We start from the raw sequence: 24456 nt of genomic DNA, 5'->3' as shown, positions 1-24456 counted from the left end.
GGGCACACCCCCACCGGCATAGGCCCTGCCCACCCGGGCTGCCACAGGCAGTCGCCGGCGGAGCCCCTCCCCTTCAAGCGGCGCGTCACGGGCAACGTGGGCTTGGATTGGGCGGTGAGGCGGCCCTCTGTAGATTTCCACGAGTGGAACTGTGGGAGGTGCTAGCCCGCACGCGGATATGCAAATGACACCCTCCTCCTTCAGGGGAGAGCTCTGGTTGGTGGAGCGCGGCCGCGACCACACAGCTGTGAGGGGAGGGGGGTGTGGGGGAGCGGTCGGGTTAGAGCCGGCGGGTTCGGTCTTCCAATACCCCCTCCCCCCGCGAAGTGGGGGAGCCCCCGCACGGCGGTGAGAGGGGACGGGGGGGAGGGAGGGGAAGGGGCTTCCCTCAGAGCGTCCCTGACGGCCCGGGTCGTGGGGACCCTGCTCCCGGGGGCTCCGTGGCACCGGGACCGCCACTAGCGGAGGCTGGGGGGGGCACTGAGGTGACTGGTGGGAGAGGGCACCTGTCCCTCGCCGCCCTGCTGGCCTGCAGCGCCCTTCCGCGGCCCCTTCCCCCCCCCCCCCCCCCCGTGGCTGAGGTGATGCTGGCAGCCCTCAGGGAGGCCTCTCCGGCTGCCCGCCCCGTGGGGCCTCTCTCGGGCTGCCCTGCTGGAGCCCTGCGCTGCTGGCAGAGCCAGTCCCCGCTGCCCGCGGCCTCGAGAGGCGACGCGAAGGAGCGTGGATGGGGCTTCCTCCGTGTTTGTTTCCTTCCTCAGGGGGAGACCTGCAGCCCGAGGCGCGGAGCGGAGCGTCAGCTTCCAGCTGGTGGTTTGATGGAAGTAGTGGCTTAAGGACCCCGCGCCCGCATCGAAACAATTAAAAAGGGAAAGAGGCTTGAATCGATGGTGTTGCGGGCCTCTCTCCGTTTCCTATGGCCAACGCGCCCAGCGCGGGGCTGGCAGCTGCAGACCCCCGGGTACTGGCCTTAGCTGCTCAGGTCACTGAGAGCAGAGAACAGGACATCCCCCTGCTACTTCTGAAGTTAAAGGGTAATTAATACCGTTTCTAAAATAAAAGGATGAGATAGTAAAGTCTGGACAGCTCATCTTCCTTCTGCCTTCTTATATACAGAAGGTTTTCCTGAATATTTCTGGCAGGGCTGGAAACTCTGGAAGGTTGGTAATACGGCTTTTCCTGAGAGTGGTATTGAGTGGCGTTTGGCTTGGCAACAATAAGGAGGAGGAGCTGGGGAGCAAATGGAGGGGAAGTCTTTTCTCCCTCTCAGCTGTCACCGTGTTTGTGAGACCCCTGCTGATGTGGGCAAGGATCTTACACTCGGTCAAACCATTTCTCCCAGTGCTTTTGGGTAGAGAGCCAGAGTGGTCGTCAGTATTCAATTTTTTAAGTCTTAACATAGAAACGCAATTGCGAGCTCCTGTGTGACTCCCCCTGTCTTTCTTTTTGCCACATAGCCACTGCTCATAGAAACGGTAGAAACAAGTTAGGTCCTGTTCTAAATTGGGATGTAATTATAAGGAAGCTATATGTTTCACAGTGGTTGTGGTTTTATCTGGCCTAGGAAATTCGTACGAATGGGCTATATCCCAGGTAATGTATGTTTTACTACTAAATGTGTAATGAGAAAATGGAAACCTAAGTTTAGCTGTCCTTCCCAAATCTAACAAATGGATTGTAGCTGTAGGAGTGAAAAATGCTGACAAAATATTTTATGCTGTTGTCAGCACTTTTAGAATTACCTTAATCCTGGCTCTGTCTACACATATTTGTCTTACGTTTTGGAAAAAGACAAAATAAATCTTGCACATGAGAATCTTATGCTCCTCTTTGTGTCTCTCCTGCTTTCTTCCCACAGGAATTTTAAATAGTGCTTCCTTGGGATGTGAAGAATCCAAAAAAATTAAGCAAGATATATATGATTATGATCTTACACAGTACTGCATGCTGGTCCTTAGACAAGACCACTCTCGACTGCGTGGGGGCTGGGCTACTGCTGCCCAGCTAGCAGAGATACTAAGGTAAAAAAAAATTGCTAAGAAGTTCTCTTCTTGTTTTCTTTCTGGCCTTTCATCTTGCTCTTTTTCTTTTCAAGCTGTAATACATTGGCTCCCATCTAGAACAAGGCTTGTTGTTCAGGAAAGGCCGGGGTTAAAGTGCAGGGAGCAGTCAAGAGCAGAGGGGTCAGGCATAGCCTAATTGATCCTGTTTAATTCATTCGCATTGTGTTTCATGGAGCTAGGTAGACTGCTTGGTGGGAACAGTTTTCGGTTGGCTTTACCTTTTTTTTGTGGACAGTACTCATCAGTGTCACAGTTCTTACCCAGTAATTGCTGATTTTGAATTGCAGTTATTTAAAAAAGTTTGTTTACTGAGATTTCATCTTGCAAAAATCTCCTAGCCTGATTGACTCACATCTTGGCTTGACTCTGTTTAAATATCTATTTAATACACCTATTTTAAATATCTGTTTACATTTTAAACATAATAAAGGAGACAGTTCATACAGACTAGATAGCTTGATGTAGTGATTTTGTAAGAATGGCATTATTAAGTTTAATTCATAGCTAGTAAATAAGACAACTTTAAACTCAAATCCCCAGTGATCCAATCTCAATCTTCAATGTCAGGACAAATAATAAGTATTAAATCTTCCCCAAGTTGTACTTGATTTTGGCTTAACTAGGGAGCAAAATTCTGAGGCATGAAGCAATTAGGCAACCATCTCTTATTTATGCCATATCTGCAGTATGAATTTTTAATGCCAGGAATTTCACTAAGAGATGCAAGATTTATCACCAGAGTTGTGTGATACTTAAATCATCCCCTATAAGCTATTTCAGTTTGCAGGGAAAACTGAAATTTATTTTAGCTATAAAAATGTCCTTTTGTAACTAGATGAATCTCAGCTTCATGCCTAGAATTTGCTTTCCAAGGGCTTTGGTAAGCAAAGCTTTATGTGTGTGCATTCACAAAAAGCTAAGCCTAGATAAGATGTCAGAAAGTAAAATTCATAAAAAGTTAGGAAGGCTCTTTTGTTGAACTAGTATCAGTGCAGCGTACAGAATTGAAAAACTTCCCAGTTGTAAAACTTGCAGTTTCTTGTAAAAAGTCTTCCAGAAATGACCAACATGTTGGCAGTGAGTAAAATAAGAAAACTGAGATCTGAAGAACTGATTTCTAGCCCACATGTATTCCTCAGTTGGAGGAAAGTTGTAGACAGACTTGCTGAAGATTTTGTGGTAATATTTTTTTATACATATTTTCGTTACCTGATCTGCACCCCCTTCATCTTCAGGCTTCCTGTATCAGTTTTTTTGTCTACCTTTCTATTTTGCCTTTTTTTTCCTTTATGACCATCAGAGCCCTTCCCTAGCATGTGGAGCAAGCCTGAACAGATCCTATGAAGCTAAAGGAGAAAGTGCCTTGATATGTTTTAAACTTGAGACATGCTATAATAAGTAGTAATATACTTGCTGTCTCCAGCCTGCCAGTGATTCCTCCTCCTTTTGAGGCAGCTACCTTGGAGCCAGTCACAGCAGTTAACTGTTGTTCAGTGTTGCATTGTCCCATGCCAGTGAAGCATTTCTTCTCTGATGACGTGACATTCATTCAAAGCTGTTCAAACAGGCCCTCGACTATTCAGGTTGATTTTTTTCTTCCCTCCCCCTCCCCCCCCCCATTTCAGTCATTGTTGTGTAGGACTAGAGGTGAAAGGAGATCCTGAGGAATTCTACAAGAAATTTCTTCCTTCAGCTATAGACAACCTGCTGGTTTTGGGAAGACGCTTGCAAGCACGATTTATCCGAGCACTCAAGGTATTTAAATTTCATAGTTAAAAGAGCAGAGAACCTCTGTCAACTTTCCAAGGTTACATATTCTATAAGTAGGAAATTATTCTAGGGACACTGTATTATGAAAATTTATTTTCCAGAAATTACAGTAGTTTTTCTTATGCCTTGGAGCTTTGAAACTGAAATCTCTTATTGTGGACCATTTGGTCCATTACATGTGCAAAGCTAGTTTGTTACCATAGGTTTGTGTACAGAGTTTGGCTACTACCTTTCACAAGTTTTAAAGGTAGGGGGAAGGAATGCAGTAGAAGTAGGATGGTAGAATTAGAGCCGTATGATAGAAAAAAATGCCTTACAAAAGGCAGCATCCCAGTCACGGTAGTGTCTTTTTAACTTTGCATATAATTAGTTCAGTCTTTGTCACAGCTGTGTTCCCACTGCTTTATTCGGTTTTACAAAAAAAGGTTTAGGAAGTCTTAAGATTTTAAATCAGATTTGTTGAAGTTTGTTTTGCCATACAATTTCTGCCATGAAATTGGCAAAAAATTCCGAAAATGCTCACTGCTGCTGAACCTGCACGTTGGGAACCTCAGAAGCAGACTGTGTGAATTTGTAGATTTGAACACTTTCTCACTTTTCTCTCCCTCTTTGCAGAGAAGAAGGGTTTTGCCCAGCTAGGTTCCTTCATGCTTTTGAAGCATTCTGAGTCCCAGAATCAGAAGGAGAAAAACCAACAAATGAAACCCACAAATAATTTAAATAACCAACCTCATGGATTCCGATAGTTTCTTTTAATATCCCCGTTTCCCCGTAGTATCTCATTTTTTGGCTCACTGGCTTCTTGCGCTTAGTCAGAGTTTTCCTGTGGAGTATTGTGATGGACACCACAATCACAATCAATTCTCAGAAAGTATCAGTAGACTAACATACTTTCTGTTAGTTCAATACTTCAGAAGTGCATTTAGTGCTTAAGAAGGAAGCTTCCTGAATGACATCCCAGGAGACTCGAGTCTTATCCGCAATATGTAATTTCCCCCACACTTTCTTATTATGTCTCAGCCTACATGCTACTTGAGTCATGCTTGTGGGCAAAGATTTCTTTTGAATGCAAATGCAGTCAACGTTATAATTAGTACTTTGGCTTTTAAACCTTGTGGTCTCAGAGGTGACTGGGCACCCATACTTGATGCTTGCTCAGTGGAACTTTGGAAGTCCCACTCTACCAGTGGAGATTTGTAGTTTATTCTGCCCTCATTTGCCTTTTGTGCAAGTCTTTGAAGTCAAGGGAAGTACTGAAATAGCTTTCAGAAGCTGACGTATTGCCAAAACACAGAACAGATAGTATTACAGCTTAACTTATTACTATGATTTTCTCTCTTTCATTGTCAGTAAGAACCAAATACAAAGTTAAGCCATGACTGACGGCTGGAACTTACAGCACAGATCTAGGAATAGTCTTTCCAGAGTTTCATTTGTGGAGGCTCAATTAGTATGGGAGATATCAGGCCAAGTGCTTTATAACAACATTTTTCAGCAATGTAGTACTATCAAAAGCCCCTTTGCTGTCCCACACACCAAGATTTTAGATTTCCAGTGGCCTGTAGCTCACACCTGGAACATAGACTCTAGGCTGTGTGTCTCTATGTGTGTTCACGTGTTCAAACCTGGATTCTTCCTGGTCATTTTTTCCAGTCCAGTGTTATCACAGGCAAGCACATAACATAGTCTGTTTGGCAAACTGATCAAAATTCAGCTTAATAGTGGTTTGGTGTTTGCTCCCAGACCTCCACCTAGGAGGTGCTTCTGAAGCCTCACCATGCCAGTTTTTAGGAACCTTTTCCATTTTAACTGTGTCCTTGCCCACTTTGTACCCTTTTTTCCTGTGCTTTAACCTTAAATAATATAATTCCCACTTTGTGGATTAAATCTATGATGCATTTGTACTGAGCTATTATTTGTCTTTTTAGCCCTCCTATGCTATCAAATATTTTTTAAGGAGCAAACAAGACTCCTCTCTCACTGTTACGATTTTTTCAGGAATGGATGCTTTTTTTAGTATGTTTAGAGTTTGTTGATTGATCTCTAGCCTTGGAAGGACTTGCAAGTTACTTTTTTGACTGGTTCCTATGGTTTCACCAACCTCATCCAAGAATTTGATGGAGTTTTGGTCTCCAAATCCCTGAAGCATACAAACCTTCCCACTACATCAAGCTGAAGTCCTCAGTGAAGATACATACACCTGCTTTTACCTACCTCTCTTTTGTTTAGGATGAAGAAAAACAAGATTTTTTACGCTGGTTCCAAACAGTAACTGATGCCATCTGCTGGCTGTTCGGTGGGCATATTCAACTAGCAGCATGCGGTAAGGGAAAAGTAAACCCATAAAACACCTTAACATTCATTTCTGGCAATTGCAGGTATCAAGAATCACTTCTAAGCTAATCTCCACCTAGTTTTCTAAATTGGAGACGATGTTAAATCAATCTCTTAAAGTAGTCCACTCAACAGAAACAGCAATATCTAAAATGGAAAAGAGCCACCAAAGGGAAACTAGAGTTCCCCTTCTAGTCTTTTGGAGACAAACATTAAAAGGGTTTTCCTGTAATTTCCCTTTGTAATTCTATACCTTAAAAAAATAAGATTTTTTTCCAGTAAGATACATTTGATCTTTTTGCCTGTGTGTGATTAACATATGCAGAAATTTGACCAGAGTACATTGTCGGCCCTGAAAAGTGGATAGACTTGAAAACAGATTTCTGAAGTTGTTGTCATGCCAGGAAATTTTACAAATACCTAACAAACTTCACTATACACTTCTGACCAAAATAACCTTTCAATTAAATTGATGTTAATCACACTGATTTTAAAAAGCAGAATTTGGTTTTGTTTCTAATACAGAACAAACCCCTAAGGATCATAAGTAGCGTAACTAAAAACACACATGGCCATAAAAATTACTGAATATGTAGACAGTGATACACTGGAATAAAAAAGGTGGTGCTTTAATGACATCAGTGGACTTGCATTAAACCTGGTGTAACAAACTGTCGAGGTTGAAGTCCTTATCTTTTCCAGATACTGTTGCCCCAGTGATAATTCCACTGTTGTAATAAGAAACTGGTACTAGTGTAACATGAAAGGTTTTTAAAGCTTTTATTCCATTGCAACACCAGAGGGATATCCAAAGGCAGAAAAAACAGGGCTCAACGTCTTTTTTGGATGTTGAAGTAGTTTATTTATTCTAGTAAATTTCAGTGTAAAAATTATAAAAGAGGGAGATTGTTCCAGAAAGAGTATCTGGTTTTACTTGCTATGGCTTATGTTCCATAATGAAGTTTATTTGTTTTATGGTATTTTCAAGTCTGGTTCTGATTGCATGATTTCTTATTTGCTTGTTTTTGGTTTTTTTGCAGTACTGCAAAATGATCACTTCCTGCAGTTGTTAACAACAGATGATGTTGAAACAGCAATTACAATGATGTCTGTTTTACACAATATTTTGAGGGTCAATAGGTTAGTTGTTTTCATATCTTTGATTTTTCTGAATTTTAAATTTAAAACTCAGTTCATTACTGCTTGGTAAAACAGAACTTTTTCATATACAAGAATTGTTGTGGGGTTTTTTTGTTTTCCTAATATTTGTTGTAGGAATAGAAAAAATAGCTATTTTCTTTATCATGTTGTTAAATTGAGGGAATGGGAATCAGTTGATTGAAACAGTAGTACTGCCTGGATCAGATTGCTGGTCCAGCTAGCTGGGTATGTTGGCTTGCTGAATGCCTGACATAGCTAAAAATAAGTCACTGTTAAAAAGCTCATAGTCTGTAATTAACGCTTCAATTCTGTCCCCCTCCCTGCCTTTTCTTTTTTCTTCTTTTTAAAGTTCTGTCTTGCTTCAGGTTGATGAAGAGACCCTTCACTCTGTTTTGGATGAACTTGTTTATAAGCTTTCATCTACCACCAATCCTGTCATAGGGAATGCTGCTACAAAACTGCTATTATCGGTGGCAAAATTTTGCAAGCAGCTTGTGAAGTTACTCACAGCTCGCTACAAAGGTTTGTAAACATGCATGGGACCAATCACTCTGTCTCCTCTTACATTCACTGTAAAAATACAAAGATGGAGGTTTCCCATCTTGGTTCAATAACTATCTAATACAGAAGGAAATTGCAGTGCTGTGTTGGGGTTTTTTTCCTTCTCTTCTGTTCATTTTGATTGTACTTTAAGGTGCCATGCCTCTTTCTGTTTCCTGGATTTATTATCTTCTGTGTATTGAGGACTCTGCATGTGGCAACTTGTCTCTTAAAGCTGCTGTTTGTTGCTTCCAACCTGTTTGGCTTTACTTCTTTCTATGTGATGTTCTGCCTCTCTTTTTCCTGTGCAGGTTGGATATTGAGAGATCCTAGTAGCAGGGTGCCTGTACTGCCACGGTAAGAGCCGTGTGTCAGACATCTGCCAGTGTGTTAAGGCTCACTAGTCTAGAAGCATGAAAGTTTTACTTAAAACCAACTTCTGACCCTGGCTGTTACATGTCTGCTTACCTGATAGGTGCTGTTCTGTTACTGAGGAGCTGACTGTCTTTTGATATCCAAGTGATTGGAATGAACTCTTTCCAAAAATTCATGAAATGAGTTTATTGTTTTGTCTTGGTGCCTTTAGGTGAGGAGGCCAAGTAGGCATATAATTTGTTCTATGTTATTCATTATTTAATGAGGTGTCCTATTTAATGTTTCTGTCTCTAGCCTCACAGGGAGCTCCAGGAAACCCTTTAGTCCTCTCTCATGCCCATGGAAACTAAGACAGAGGCTTTGATGTTTGCCAGGTCTCTTGTATTCTGGATGTTATCAATCGTCAAAACTACTTATAAGCAGCCTCAGTCCTTTGGGGACAAGGACAGTAAGAAGTGGGTATGCTAGACAAAAATGTCCAATTCCCTTTTTTTACTCTTGTGCTGACTACTTATTAGGCAGTACCAGCCAGATAAATTTCTGGACCAGAGGGGCAGCTTTGCCACCCTTTTGCCTACAGAATTGAGAGAGGAGGGTTTCCTTTTGGTACGAATTTAAGCGTTACATGCCTAAGGCTGATACCATGTTGTGGATTCTTGTGAAGCTGCTGTGATGGTCTGATCATTCCAGCTGTAGAATGCTGGCTTATCTGAAGAGGTGCAAGTCTCCATCAAAGGATTATGCTTTATTTTGCTCTGGAATCACAATATGCCACAGTCATTTAGAGGCTCTTCATCTCTCTTCTGTACACGTTTCCTGCTTCCACTAAGAAAAAAACACCACTTTTTCCTCCTTTTTTTTTTTTTTTTTTTTTTTATGTTAGAGTCCTTATGTTAGTTTTCACTCAGGCTTTGGAATCCTTTAGGTAGTTTGAGGAATAGCAGCAACAAAGAAAGCATTACAGCATTTCCACCATCTGGCCATCTCATTGAAGTAACTTGGCTTCACAGTGACTCAGAGCTATTGCCAGTATGAGGTACTTCAGTGTAAGCTTTCTGTCAGTAAAGGCAGCCTTCTGGAGGTGAGGACATCACCTGAACCTCACATCTCCAAGACTAGCACAGTCTTTACATCAGGTTTCCAGGAGGTTCTGGTCTTTTTGTCTGCCTGGGTTGACACATCTTGAGAAGCACACTTGAGGTACTACTCCCTGTCAGTAGCTGAAAGGTGCATATGGCTGTGTAGTCCATACAGAAACTGGCAAATGGTTGCATCAGACCCACAGGACTTCTGTGAGGGAACTGCCTTGTGTAGCCAGGATACGTGCTTTTGCAGAGCTCAGGCAGCCTTAGGGGACCCACTGACTCCATTTGGAGTCTCACCTGTCTCTCTCCTGAAGTGTTTAACCATCATTGTCTTTCCAAAATGGTGCATATGTGACAGAACAGAGGTGCCATTTCTGTTTGCATGAAGGACTTTGTGCTCCATGTGCAGATCCTGTAAGTATATATGAGTGTTGGAGTTGCCCAGTGTATGAATTTGCTTATGGACAATGATATGAAGATGGAAGAGTTACTTGAATCTGCAGTTCTTCAGGAGGCTATCCAAACATGTGTCTACTTCCTGCCCTCCTTTCTTTTCCCTCCAACTCCCTGCATAACTCTCAAGCTCTGGGATTTGTCTGATACAAAGCTAAAAAGCATGTTTTAGTGTCTACTTGTGTCCTGTGTGCAGCACAGGGAGTGTGTGTGTTGTGGGGCGAGCACAAGTGTGCTTTTTAGCTACTGCGAACCTAAAAAGCTATTTTGTCTCAGTGATTGGATGCACATGTACTCACAGTTACACTATGCTATACAGATAAGACATCAAAGAATTCCAGTTATAAATAAATAAATTTTATTACGAAAAATATGAAAGCAGTAGTAATAAAACCTAGCACTTGCGTGGTGCTTTACATCCTTTTAGTACTTTACAATGACTTACTGATAAGACACTGAATGTACATTGATAATTTAACTGCTAGTTATGTAGACAAAATAGATAGTGACTTGGACATACAAAATTACAATCACTGTATAATACTTCTCTGTGATAGTTGGAGCACCAGATATTACTTGATAATATTCTGCATTGAAAGTCAAAGATGACTGATGGTGTTCAGCTCTAGTGTTCCTTTGCACATAGAATCAGATTTGATTTTTTGACTTGAAAATTGTTAGTTTGAAATCCTGAAAAGAAAAATTCACCTTAGTGGTATCACATGCTGCTTTTCTCTCTCTTAGGATTAAAAGGGCTTTTAAGTAAACAATGGACTGGCAAAGGATTTGACAGGGATCTCAGTCAACTCTTGGACCTGCTGTACTTGGAACAATCCAGTGGAAAAGGAGAAATGCAGGTGCTGAAGTTTAATAAGACTTTTGCATGTGAAATCCTAGTTACATGTGATTTATTGTGTTTAGAATGGATTTACTTTATCACTTTGGTGATGCTTTTCAAAGCCTGTGTTATTTTTTCACTATATTAATAGATTTTTAAATTTCCTATTTATTAATTTTTTTCCCTCCATCATCTTTGAAGACATCAAGAAATTGTCCATGATTAAGGTATGGGACTGTGACTTGAGAGATTGACTTTCTGTTGCGGATTCAGCATAGATTTCTATACAACTGTAGGGGAAAAAAAATATAATTTTGTTTTGCTAACTATAAACCAGAAATAACTGTATCTGCTTTTCTCACATCAGTATTACAAATTTAGATCTCTGAATTCTAGGCAGCATTCACATAGAATTAAGTCATATAGAGAAAAGTTCAGTAAGAACGTCTTCTGGGCTGTGTTCCCAATAAAAGAGACAACGTGTGTTTTATGAACTTCTTAACAGAATTTTACATGCAGGTTTCTCGGAGACGATACTTTAAAGGAAATCAGGGTTGTGTTTGTAGAGACCTGATTTCATCTTCAACAGAGTAAGGTGTTTTGTGGTTTGGTTTTTTTTTAAATTCCATTTAAGAATAGCATTGATTTTTATTTTATGTTTCTTGCATTTCAGTGACTTCTGATCATACTGCAAATGTAACATTTTTCCTGGCGCTAGTTCTCCAAACTTGTCTTTCTGTTATCTCTAGTGTAGGTATTCTGATTGAATCACCATTTGAAATATCAAGTGCTTCAGGTGTTTTAAATACAAATTTCTAAAATTGATTAATGCAGCTAATATATATTTCATATTTGTGCTGTAGATTCATTTGTTTACCACAGAGAGCATCAATCCAGATGATCAGATTAGCTGCCTTGGAGCAAGTACAGGGTTCATGATAGTAACTGTCTTATAAGACCTTAAGTTCCCCAGGCTGTTACAAATACTGAATTTTGATGCATTTGAAAACTGTTGGGTTTTGGCCAAATGTTAAGATTGTTCCAAATATGCAAGCAGTAATAAAGTGTTTTTATATGCAGAGAAAATATTCTACCAACTGCTTTATTAATTTCAGAGGCAGCATCAAGCAGCTTGTATAATCCAGGCTATGTGGAGGGGATTTCAGACAAGAAAAAGGCTGAAAAAACTACCCCAAGCAGTGACCACTTTACAGAGAAGCTTCAGGTAAACCGTATGGCTTTGTAAAAAGCACTAAAGAGAAGAATCTAGTAAGAAGGTTTGGTTTGGTTTTTCTCAGGTCACAGAGTGACAGGAAAAATTTAGGTCATCTAATCCAATGTCCTGTTTGAAGTAAGGCCAGCCTCAAAACGGGATCTGGCTGCTCGGGGCTGTATCCAGTTCTGGAGGTCTCCAAGGATGGAGATCCCACTATCTCACTTGGTCCTTGTCCTGGTGCTGAATGACTTGCCTTGTGAAGAACGCTTCCATTACAGCCAGTGGGAATTTCCTTGTTGCAGCTCTTTACCGCTGCCTCTTGTCCTTTTTCTGTGCACCTCTGAGAGTCTGGCTCTGTCTTTTCTGTAATGCTTCCTTTAAGTAGTGGAAGACAGAAATTAGATTTCCCATCCTTTAGGCTAAACAAACCCATCTTGTCACCTGTCCTTGTATATCATATGTTCCATAGCCCTAATTGTCTCTGGACAGTCTCTATCCCTCCAGTTTGTTAATATCTGTCTTCTACTGGGAGGCCCGGTAAAGTGTGGCCAATATTCCAGGTGTGCCCTCAAGGGTGCCGAGTAAAGCAAAATAATAATCTTCTTTGACCTGCTGCCTCTGCTTTTCCTAGTGCAGCCCACTACACAGCTAGCCTTTGTTACTGCAAGGACATGCTACTGGCTCGTGTTCAACTTGTCACCCACCAGGAACCCCAGGTCCTTTTCATTGGAGCTGCTGTCCGGGTAGTCAGTGCCCAACCTGCACTCGTTCATGAGGTTATTTTGTACCACGTGTAGAGCTTCCCATTTGAACTTCATGTGGTTTCTGTTGACCCATCTTCTGTGTTTGTGGAGGTTCCTCTGAGTGTCAGCCCTGCCCTGCATGGGAGACTGTGATGACAGCCTTGATAAAGTCAAGGAAAATGACATCCACTGCTCTCCCCTCATCCACAGAGCCAGTCATCTCATCACAGAAGGCAATCAGGCTGGTCAAACATGATTTGCCTGTGATAAATCTATGCTGGCTATTCCAATTCACCTTCCTGTCCTTCCTGGAAATAGTTTCCCTTAGGATTTGCTCCCATGTCCCAGGGCATAAGTTTGGGCTGACCAAGAGTTCCTTCATCTTGAAGATGCCTTTTTCCAGTCAGCTGTTACTTCTGAAGCATAAAGGTAACGTAATGCCAATATGAGCTCTTTCACTACAGATTCTTTTAGCAGAGACATCCAAACAATGTGCTTTTCCAGCAGTACCTGTCCTTTTCCCAGCTGCCAGACTTCTCCATGAAAAAACTTTACTTCTATGATGCTTTTATATGTTTTCTGTGTAAAATCTAAGGCATATAGAAAAAAGTGTGTCACGCTGTAGCATGGGATTGCACTAAATAGCACTAGAAGATGATGTACTGGTGGTAGAACAGTTCACTGGCTCACAGTTAACTTGACACAAAATTCCACCATAAATTGAATGTGGAGCTGTCCTGGAGTTTCCAATCTGCCATGCCATAGTCCTTGCAAGATGTTGTTCTTCGTTAATATTTGAAATCTTTGACTCTTGGAAGTGGAGTCACTTCAGTGACCTAAAAATAGTATCCTCTGACTTGGAGCACCACAGAAGAATGAAGCTACATAAATAATGCTTGTCTTACTTGAAGTAGGATTTCAGCAGTAATGTTAGCACGTTAGGCTAACTCTTTTGAGAAATTTATTGTAAATTTAACATAGGTTAAGGGATCTAGATCAAGTTCAGACTCCACAGCAGATTTTTTCAACCTTTTTTTGCACATGTTGAGCATTACTGTATCAAAACTAGATCTTAGAAATCGATTAGTCAAATCATATTGCATTATGATCAAGGTGTTAGGAAGCAGACAGTTATGATTTGTCGTTTAGACTGGTGTTAAGAAGATATTGGACTATCTAGGGTGTAATCTTTAAATTCTGGAAGATTTGCAAGGACAAGCAGTGTGTCTATTGAGGGCCACCAGCGACTCCAGCATTTGTGCTGAAAGACCGAGAATGACATCCTTGTCACTCCTTTTTACTCCACTATACACTTTGAACCAATATTCCTGCCCTCACCAGGCACCTTGCAAGGTTGCAAGCCAAAATCATAGCCCAGAAAACTTGGATAATGGGCTAAGACATAACATGGTAAAGCAGAAGGGAAAGGGTGGTGAAGCTATTGGCAATCAACAAGATAATTGACTTTCTTGTGTCATATTTTCAGTATTGTAAGTGTTAGCGCATGCCTCTTAAGAAGTTCTTGAGTCATTTAAATGGACTTTTGAATGTGTTTGCTTAATATTGAGAGGAATGGAAATCTATTAATATCCTTACAGTTGTGTGTTCGTGGCTCAGTCAGTCCCAATGCACTGAGTAAATACGGTAACTGTACAGCTCCAATGTTGGTTTTTTTCTGTCTAGGTCAAAGCTGCAGTTAGTGTTATGCTGAAAAATAGTGTTTGGAATACTGTAAGCATGACTTTAGAAAAGCTTGCAAGAGGACTTTTTAATTTTTAACAGTCAGGGTTTGGTTATATTCACAGATTTATTTTAGAACAAGTGTGGTTAAATACTGCTGAGGTTGAAACTCCAAACTTGGCTCACCTGCAGCTGCAGTGGAAGATCTTAAACTCTGCAAGTTATAAACTTCTGAAACTCTGTGGTTTCAGAAATGTCTCCTCGGTGAATATTAAAGCCTGTAATCTCTCCTTGAAGTTAGTTCACTGTTACATAGCTAATTGTAGAACTGTTAAAATAGCAATAATTTGTATTAATCATGCATCAAAAATCAAACCATTTTATACATATAAAGAGATGATCAGAGGAAGGCTGATCTGTACCATGAACTGCTGAAGGAAGCTTGGATCTTACTCTGTGTGTGTTTTGCTTGTGTTCAGAGGCATTTCCCTCTCACAGTGTGGTTTTGTGCAAGTAAATATGTCTTATCATTAGGAGGAACAGCGAATGAAGAAGAGCATGTGTTTTGCAGACTACACAGGAAAGAATCAGTATCAAACGAAACATTTAAATACCTGACAGATACTATTGGTAGTTTCGTGGATGCACATCTGAGAAATTCATGAAACATTCTTGTAGTTTTCCACCTAGTGGAGCTGATAAAAATTTCTAGGGAAAATTATTAATAGTTTTATCAAGAAAATGTCATCAAAAGTCCTGTTTGATCCTGTGACATCATTCCACCTAGAAGTATAATATGTGCTTGCCTGAATTAAAGATGCAAAGATTTATAGCTCTAATTCTCAGAAATGTGTGGGCGGAAAACCTCTAGTTTCCTTGAGACCATTCTGATGTAATCACATATATCATCATCTGTCTCTGTAGGTAGATGTGTGGGCACGCTTCAAGTCTGCATTACTGTCATAAAAGGATTATGGTCTCTCAGATTGTGGTGGAGGCTGTTTTATCAGTTCAGACCAGATCTTTAAATCCAGAGCATCTTTTCCACAAAATAGCTTCCATCCCACCTTTCCCCACCCAGTTACGGAGATTGAGGAGAAAGTATGGTTGGTGGAAAAATTACAACTCAATTTATACTAGCGATGGGAAACACACAAATAACTCAATAGTACTGTGAGTCTAAAGGTATGTGACATGCAGCAATACCAAAATTGCTGGACATTAGTTCTAGTCCATGGCTTTTTTTTCCCCCCTTTCTGACACCCCTTATGCCTGTGCCCTGTCCATTTTTTCTCTTTCCTAGTGCTTAAGGTGCTCCTTTCATTGTCTCTGGAAAAGTGCTAAAGGAGAGCAGAACTCAGAGCTCTGGGCCCAGTGGGGGTACTCAGGTCCTGAGCAGGCAAGTGATTTTGCTGCAATAGGAGAAGAGGAGGAGTCACATCATTACCTCATTGTAGGGTAAACTCATAGTCTCAAGCGTTAAGCTGCTAATGAGGTTGGGGCCACTGGGATGAGAAGGGGTAGTGAAGGGAGGGGGAGTCCTAGCTCACAGCATTTCATGCTTCACTGAAACCATGTCAAAGTGGTCTCAGTAATTATTAGTATCAATGTATCAGTGTATTTAGTATTAATATATTAGTCTCTATGTTAATGTTAGTGTGTATATATAATTGATGTACAGGCTATTATTAGCTTAAACACTCCAGGGCCAGTTACACAGTTTTCAGTTGTCTCATCTGTGAAACATCTGCTGGGGCTTTTCCAATGCCAAGCACAGTGAGGCAACATCCTAACGTCAAATTACAACAGCTAGTACAGATCAGGAAGAATTTACGAGAAAATTCTTTCCTAGTGTTCTGTTAACAAAATTGATGGAGGAAATGTGATGGTCTGGATTTCCTGCTGGATTTCCTGGAGAAAAAAAATCCCTCTAAATTTAGGAAGTGAGCCTTAACAGCCAACATTCTGATCTACTCTTGCAGTCGGTACAAAAATAATAGAATGTATTATGGAAAGCAGGTGCCATACATGCTGATGGATGCATTGGAAAAGGTGAGTACTGGAGCAGACGGCTAATGTTGCTTTACCTCTTCCTCAAATGATGGAATCAAAATTGTTGTTCTAGTTCATGCTGGCTGTGAATGTCCCACATGGAACATTGTTCCCTTCAGGGTCCTTAGAACTTTATCCTAAGTAAAAATATATCCTTTGATTTGATACCAGATTGAATGACTGGCTCAAAATTTTTCATGGTGATAGATAGTGTGGTAATTTGTTAGCTTGCAGGTGATATCTCATTGCTTGGTGTGGTCCTGCAGCCAACAGCTGGGATGGCAGATTATTTTGTGGATTTCCTCCCTTGATGCTGGGCCATTTAACAGGAGAAAGATGTTTTTAAGAAATGTACAACTTAAGCTAATTGTTAATGTATTTGTGTATTGCAGAGCTAAACGGCAACAGGAGCTGCAGCATTTAAAAAAACAGAAGGAAGATGAGGCTCTAAAACTGCAAATGCAACTTCAGAGACAGAGGGCCATGAGACTCTTCCATGAGCGACAGCTGGCCTTACTGGAAATAATCCATGCCAGTATGATTTATATTAAACTATATCAGAAGATTAAACTGTCTGGGTCTCCTTAAGAATAGTTTCCCCAAATATATTTCCTAATCTTGCATATCTGTTTGCACTGTAGTCTTACTGTCTCTTCTCCTGACCCAATTATCTGACAGAGAACATGCTAGTTCTATAAGGGCTCAGTAACTACTGATCAAGATCTGCTGCCTTCAAAATGGTGCAGGAGAAAGGGAAACCAAGTTTTCTTGTGTTACAAAGCTCCATTGCAGCTACAGGTCTCTGAGGCGTGGCCCACAGCTAGCGGACCTTGGAGGAAGGGGGGGTTTTAACTGATGGCACCCAAGCTTTTTTGGTACTATCTAGTTTGAGGATTAAAAATGTAAATTGTTAAGAGATCCAAACCCACAGTCTTATAACTGGATTTTTGTAACATTTGTAGGTCAGGTAAATAAGTACATGGAGGAAATGGAAGGGAAATCAGCATTAACTATCCAGAGATTCTGGCGAGGGTATAGAGCAAGAAGAAATTTTCATCAACAGAAACAATCTCTTAAGGAGTATAAAGCAGCTGTTGTCATTCAGAGAGCAGTAAGTATATATACTTTATTCTAACATTAGACAGGACTGAGTGGATTATTGCAATCCCTCAAAAAGCTCTGTTTATTCTCTTACTGTCGATGTAGCCATAATTTATTAAAAAATTATTCGGAGGATGATAGTCCAGAGCCATAAGGCGCTTAGACAGGTTAAACCTTGCATAGGTTACAAAGCCTAATACAGTCCTGTAACTAAACTACAAGAGCTACTTCTTTGACACCTAAGGTTGGAATTTCACCATACTACAGATGAGTCAGTAATGTACTATGAGAGTTCTTACTTACTATTTAGTATTCATGCTGACCGTTGTATGTTGCCTTTTCAGCATCATAGCTAAATTTACACTTTAACAGATGCAGTACTGAAACATTCTTCTTTCACTGATTGATTACAAACAAAGCAAGAAGACAAACTTCCTGCCTGCGATTGTCATATTCTCATATGTTCTTTACAAAGGCTTGTAAATTCTTGGAAAAACGAAGAAAGAGGAGACTTCTCTCTCCTTGGAAAGATCCCAAGGGACTGACTGATGAGCAGAGACTAGCTTTGCAGCAGAAGGTGGATGACTACATCAAATTGCATCCGGTCTGTTTCTTAGTCATTTCATAATTTGCATTAATGATGCAACATAAAATACTGTAGGGATGAAATATATTCAGCTTCATAAATTCTGATCAAGATAATCCATGTGAGGTATGCATATATTAACCCTGCTTGTTTGACAGCAAGGCACTAGGAAATTGGGGATTTTAACCATTAATCTAATAAAAAGGGTCAAAGCAAACTGTAATTGGAAAATTTATATACTCGATGATGGATAGCTTTGGAGAAGGCTGCAGAGGAAGGAAAATTATTAAGTTAACAAGAACAGCATTTGCATTCCTTGTTTAGACATTATTCTGCCCCCAAAAGATTTAAAATAACTAGCTCCTAATGGTAATAAACTGTTATTTTCCTCCAGGCTTCCCAAATGTCAGAAGAAATGAGTAAAGAATTACATATGCAAGCCCAGGAAAAGCTGGCACAGTTCCTGCTGAGGAGCAGACTGGATCAGAGAGCAGCGCAGCGAAGAGAGGCCTTACTGGCTCAGGTCAACACCGATGTGGAGCTGCTAATGAGTATGTGTCTGCTCTGGTCATAGTTTTGATTACCATTTGGATTAAACTAATTTAGAGACAAAATTAGAGGGAACAGTGGTAAAGCCTCATTTCAAATCTGAAATATCTTTCTTCTTTTGCCATATGCCTTATCTTGAGATTCAGGCTTTGTTAGAGATTATCTGAGTATTGCTATAGGTTAAGTATACACACCTGCTTTTCAAGGAGCATCTTATTCTACTAAAAGTCTTGCTCTGATACATTCACAAGAAAAGCAATCGCCCTGTAAAAGGCATTAAAATTTCTAAGAAGGGGATCTCGCGCAATCTCTTCCTATGCACTTGTTTTGTTTTGTTCTGTTTTCTTGTGTTGTAAGTAACCCACTGGTTGAAGTGCTCTCACCTCTTCCAGATAAAGAGAGAAATCTTTGAGCTATGAATTCCAAGTCATGTTTTCATTTTCTCTGGCCTGGCTTTATTTGAAGCGGAATTCACTATTATGCTATCTTAATTCCAGACAAGTAGCCCGGAGTGAAAGAGCGAGAATAGCAAACTGCAGCCACCAGAGAGCACCCAACCCAGACAAAATTCAGCAAGTTACTGAATTCCATTATTTAGTCTGTCACGTGCTGTGTCATTGCAGCTCATTGCTCCCTGAACAGGCAGATCAGCAGCACGCTCTTACACTGTGCTGGGTCCCCCAGGCAGGGAATACACAGTGCTGCTGTGCCAGCGCAGTGGAAACACTATGCTGATGTCACCCTGTGTCAAGGAGCGCTGATCCAGCAGTAGCGACCAGGAGCTCTTCTTTCTCTTAGGTCATAGTTTCACAAGTCATTTTGGTGGGTGCCACCACTGCACCTGAATGAAGTAGTCCTGCTTTCCCCTCTTCTTCTCCCTCCCACATTATGTATTTATTTTTTCAGATTAGCCTTGATTTGGATTGCTTCTCCAATCAGGTTTATCATGCAGCCATAAAATTGTAATGCCAGCATGGGGAAAGGAGTGACCGAGACAGTGGGAAGTGGGAGGGTAGTGCTCCTTCTTTTTTTGTTTGAAATACCCATAAAACTGCAAACAAAATACAGAAAACTCTTCTCCTTGTTCTTACAGGTGCTCCAGGGTTAGCAAAGACCACAGAAAAAGATCTTGATGTCTTTATGAGTCGATCAATCCCTGTAGCTACCAAGGCAAGACAATCCCACAACACTATGCTGAAGTACACTCGCTGGCCATGGTGGAAGAAGCTTGGAGATGAGTTTATGGAGGATGATGTCATTCCTGGTGATGCCCTAAATGCAGAACTGGGAACTCTTTTTATTGGTGGAAGGAAACCCTTTTAGGTAACAGGCAGAAGAATTTCTTACTCAGCTAGACTTACCTCGCACTGTGCATTCACTTGCATGTGTTTTTAAGGAAGGAAAACACTGGAATTGTAAGACAAAGTACTGAAAAAGACCAAAGCCTTATTTTAGTGCATTTTAGTTATTAAGAAACTCTTCTGTACATCAACAGTTAGATCCTATTGATTGTGCTGTTGCAAGTAAGATTTAAATACTGTAGTTGTAAATGAGGATATTTTGTAATTTGTATCACTTTAAAAGTAAGTTCATAACCTTTGGCTTTTCAGTTCTTATTCACACTCGGATGCGTAAAGAATCATGCCATTGTAAAAGCCTGGGATTTTATAGCAAAACATTTTATCAGGTGATGTACTTTGAGATAAAGATGGGTCCAGAACAAACCAAGACACCAGTAAGAAGTCAAGCAAGCACTAGGCAGGCTGTGTGCTTACGGCAGGGTAAAACAGCTAACTCCTGTTAGCACAGGCAAAGCTTGGCCTGAGGAACCTACACCAGCTGCTTGATAGCAACGAGGGAAAAAGCAAGGGGAGGAAAAACAATGCCAATATTCTTGGATTATATGTGTTTTCCTTTAAAAGCATGCAGTTCTTTCCACAGCCAATGCAGTGCATTGTAACATGGGCACAGTCCGAACTGTTACATGGGATTGTAGCCTCAGTGTGACCATCTGGACCATCAGCTCTGTCTTCTTAAACCATGCAGATGCTGTTTAATCCAGAAAGGTCTCTAGCACAGGGCCTCTGCAGTCACTGCGACCCAGTACACAGTAAAAACCTACAGTCAAGGGCCGAAGGCTGCTGCTTACCGATGTGCTTAGAAAGCGAGGAGAACTCAAGGCCGCAGCTAGTGCTGTAAGTGCCTGCACTCGTTTTTAGGTGAAAGGCCCAGAGAGTCTTAAGAATTGGATCTTACCTCACTGCAGACAAGGAGAAAGTGCAGTGAATTCTGCTAGTTTTATGTGGGCAGCAGTACTGGTTCAGCATGTTTGTTTTCCATTCTTTCTAGAAGGTTTTGATTTTTAATTTTAGTGGAGATGAATGGAAAACAAATAAATGGAAATAGTGGGCAGAAGCCCAAGCCCATTCAGATGCAGCTGATACATTGAAATTAATAACTGGACAGCTGCCAAGAGGAAGAGCTGTGCTCTATGTTAATTTTTTTAGCAGAACTGTGATTTGGAAGGCACTGAATTGGCTCTCAGCTCCTTTCTTGGAGAGTTAACTGGTGGAACAATCCATTAACTATTTGCCAGGGCACTTGCATGTGTCTGTTGACTTACATATTGTTCTGCACAGCCCTGCTATTAGTTTTAGGCCATGCCCATAACAACACGGGTGCCCTACAACCACCAGAGTGGAGGGGCTGGGGGGCAGTCACCAAGCGCTCCAGGGGATAGAAGCTACCCCCCAGCAGCTGCCAAGCTCTGGTGCTGGAAAAGGCTCAGTGTCTCTGGATGAACTGCAGCAAGCCAGCTGTTCCCTCGCAAATACGTGAGTCCTCTGTGCACATCATAGTCCTCTCTGCTGTGCAGCCACTGACCCAGCTATTTTGAGACAGCAGCCTCTGCTGTTATGTTTATTCCCAATCACCCTCATTATAACAGCTCTTTAGCGCAGAGGGATGTTCACAGGGGTGCTTTGCTTAATGTATTTTATGTAAAGAGATGAGCACCCCTGGCCAGTGTTAAATACCAAGGGCATTATAGAGCCATCTTGCCAAAAAGCCATTTATTGTAATGGCATCTGCCACTCACTGCCATTGGAGTGGATAATGAACTCCCCCTTTGGAATATGCAATTTGCTGAATAATGGGGGTTTTGAAGTGAACAGAGAGCCTGGTGGAAGGTGCAGTCTTGCTGGAGGAATTCAAGTTGCTGGGTGGTTTATTACCAGCTCGGCAGTGCCAATTACCCTTCCCCACCACTGCCCTGATAAATAAAAATGCCTCTTCTTACTTTGTGCTTGTCACCAGGAGATCTCAGTCATCTCAATTTTACAGACCAAGGAAACCAAGGCAGGAGAGCCGTGAGGGAACATGCCTATGGCCATATATAACCATCTAACCTGTCACTTGTTCCCGTTACTGTCCCGGGCAGAGCAAGCCAGAAAGGAGCCACTGCAGCATGCCGGGGCAGAGCTGGGAGATGCTCTTGGATGCCAGTTGCTGTGGCCAGCTTGGAGTCTGGGCCCAGCAAAAGAGATCCCCGTGCTCCCCTGCTTTCCCCCCTTTGCTCACGGGTGGGAGGGATTTGGCATATCTTGGCTCATCCTCTTTTCAGGTCCTCCTGCGCCACACGCAGGACATGTTGCTGGCGATTTATTTCACTGCAGCTCCTTCTGGGATAAAATATTCCTGCCTGAACAATGGGAACAGATGTAGACAGCTGAACGGAAGCTGCCTCCAGCCTGCTACCAGGTGAACAGTCCTGTCTGGGTTATACGATCACGCAAAAAAAGACTGTAGGAGAGGCTGTTAGCTGAGATGGGTCCAGTCCTGCTCCCGCTTGTCTGCTTGTCACAGACCACAGGCACACCCAGAAAGCTGGGAGCTGTTACTCAGGCATAAACGTGCCGCACAGGTAGTCCAGCCAGGTAGGAAAAAGGGCAGAATTTGGTCGTACCCAGCAGGTCTGGGCTGTGCCACTTCAGATAGCAAGCAGGCCTGCCCTGGCAGCCTGGAGAGAGACCCTGCTTGCCCTGGAGGAAGTGCAGGGGTGCCCTCCCCTGCCAGGGGAGTGACAAACCTGGGGGGGCACACTGTGACGTGAGGAGGGGCAGAGGCGAAGCTGGAGCTGCAAAGGCAGCGGTGCTCAGGTCATTAAATATTGACGCTGTCTAAGCTGGCCTGTGGGGGCGATTTAGCTGAATTGCAGGTTTCTGTTGCTGTGATAAATTGGACCAATTTGTCATGTGGTTTTGTTTCTTCCCTCTCTTAAGTAAAGCTATACAGGAGCATTATTGATACAGCTTCGGCAGTAGCAAACAACCTGGAAAAGAAAATCCTTTGATGGATATGGATAAAAAGGAAGGGACAGTGACTGTTCTTCTGCTGAAGGTGCCACCAGAGTAATGGAGCAGGAAGAAGGCAGCAAAAGGAACAAAAAAAAAGGAATGCTCAGCCCTTTCAGAGCCAGAGACAAAGCAGTGTCCTTTGCTGGCTCCTGCAATTGAGGAAAATTCCTATTTATGCAGACAGATAGACTTTTTTTTCAGCTTTAGGTGTAACTGGACTCTGCAAACAAGAGGATGCTGATCTCCAGCAGAGACACTGGCATGCGCTTGAGACTATGCTGCTAAGTCCAAGGGCGTCTCCTGGCCTTTCAGATGGGCTGTAACAGGAGCTTTGAGCTGAGGACAGTAGATAACCCTGATGCTATTTCACCTCTCGCCTCCAAGTCGTCTACTGCTGATTTCCATGGGAGCAGAATCTGGTACAAACATCTGCTCTCCACTGCAGAGTATCACATACATCAAGTACAAGGAGAAATGAAAGCTTTCTCCAAGTAGCGGGATCGGGGCTATTTATAAATTAGCATGCATCAGAAAAGGAGGCAGCTCTTTGCAGCGGGAGCTGCAAAGATCATTGCAATAGGTCTCCAAGTTCTCCTTACCATCCTTCTTGATAGCACAGTAACACCCAGTCATCCTCCTGACATCTTTGCGTACAGTGAAAAACTCTGTGATAAAGAGATTGTTTACTAAATGAGTGATGTATGGGCCCAGATTTACCAAGGGGAACTAAAGGACAGGTGCCTGCCATCCCCTGAAGGCAGGGCTGGGCTCACTCCAGCTGTCATCTTAGGACAGGAAGGCAAAGTCTGGCAGGTGAGGACCAAGGTCAGGACACCGCAGCTCTGGCAAATTTTCCCAGCTGTGCCGGAGAACTCCTCTGTGACCTTGAGCACATTCTGTCTCTGCCTCTGTCTTTTCCTCTCTCAGATGAGGCTTACTGAGGAGGTTTCATATGTTGCATTTGTAATTTAAGAGCCTTCAGTGGACGATGCTGTGTAAGCCCAGTGCCACTGAAATTGCTTTCTACTAAGGTGGAATGGGAGTTTGACAGGCCCCAGGAAGAAAAAACATTTGTATAATCAGATGTTGAACATGCAGAAAGAGCTCAGGGTTGCCATGCTATTTATTTCTCTCCAAATTCAGCTTTTCTTTGCAGAATTTAGTTCTTCTCTATTTAATTACGTCCTCAAACAGGAACAATGTCTTTACCTATGCTTGATCACTTAATAAAACCTATGAAAGCGAGCAATTCTGATCAGGGAAACTTCATTTAACACATCTCACCAATCCAGAACCTGCCTGTTTGGAACAAGATGAACATATACACATACACAACAGATAGTAAGACCTAGCTCAACCCAGCATTACATGATAGAGCCAGTGAACTGTGACATTTAATCCTAGAAACAATCAAAGCAACCATTAAGTTTGCCAAGTCCTGACTGACTGAAAGCAAAGAGGCGTTCAAGCTGGCACTGCTACCCCTAAAACGAATGGTGAATTAAAATGAAATAGTTGCAAATGCGGGATACAACTCATTGCTATGCTCAGGAACAGG

At 41.9% G+C, this 24456-nt stretch overlaps 1 protein-coding gene across 6 annotated transcripts; it reads left to right on the top strand.

Annotated features, from left to right (window-relative positions):
- The first annotated feature begins 87 nt into the window (after positions 1–87).
- Positions 88–24143, top strand: IQCB1 (IQ motif containing B1). 6 transcript variants are annotated; one of them, XR_008235872.1, is made up of 16 exons: positions 190–348; positions 759–1031; positions 1856–2018; positions 3686–3815; positions 6060–6153; positions 7205–7304; positions 7675–7847; positions 10523–10635; positions 11732–11841; positions 16700–16842; positions 17270–17418; positions 17884–18012; positions 18389–18545; positions 19637–19866; positions 22166–22302; positions 22824–24143. XR_008235872.1 is itself a non-coding variant. In XM_052791443.1 (15 exons), the coding sequence occupies exons 2-14, from the start codon at positions 914–916 to the stop codon at positions 19864–19866; spliced, it is 1809 nt and encodes a 602-aa protein (XP_052647403.1). In that variant the 5' UTR covers positions 190–348; positions 759–913; the 3' UTR covers positions 22824–24143. The 6 variants fall into 6 exon arrangements, 5 of the variants coding, with proteins under 5 accessions (XP_052647402.1, XP_052647403.1, XP_052647401.1 ...); XM_052791443.1 differs by lacking the exon at positions 22166–22302; XM_052791442.1 differs by lacking the exons at positions 190–348; positions 22166–22302; positions 22824–24143 and adding an exon at positions 88–158 and having other exon boundaries at positions 19637–20140.
- The last annotated feature ends 313 nt before the right edge of the window (positions 24144–24456 follow it).

This window comes from Harpia harpyja, chromosome 7 (assembly GCF_026419915.1).
Source record: "Harpia harpyja isolate bHarHar1 chromosome 7, bHarHar1 primary haplotype, whole genome shotgun sequence".
Classification (NCBI taxonomy): Eukaryota; Metazoa; Chordata; class Aves; order Accipitriformes; family Accipitridae; genus Harpia; species Harpia harpyja.
Note: the sequence above shows the minus strand (reverse complement) of the source record. Positions and strands in the feature narration are given on the sequence as shown.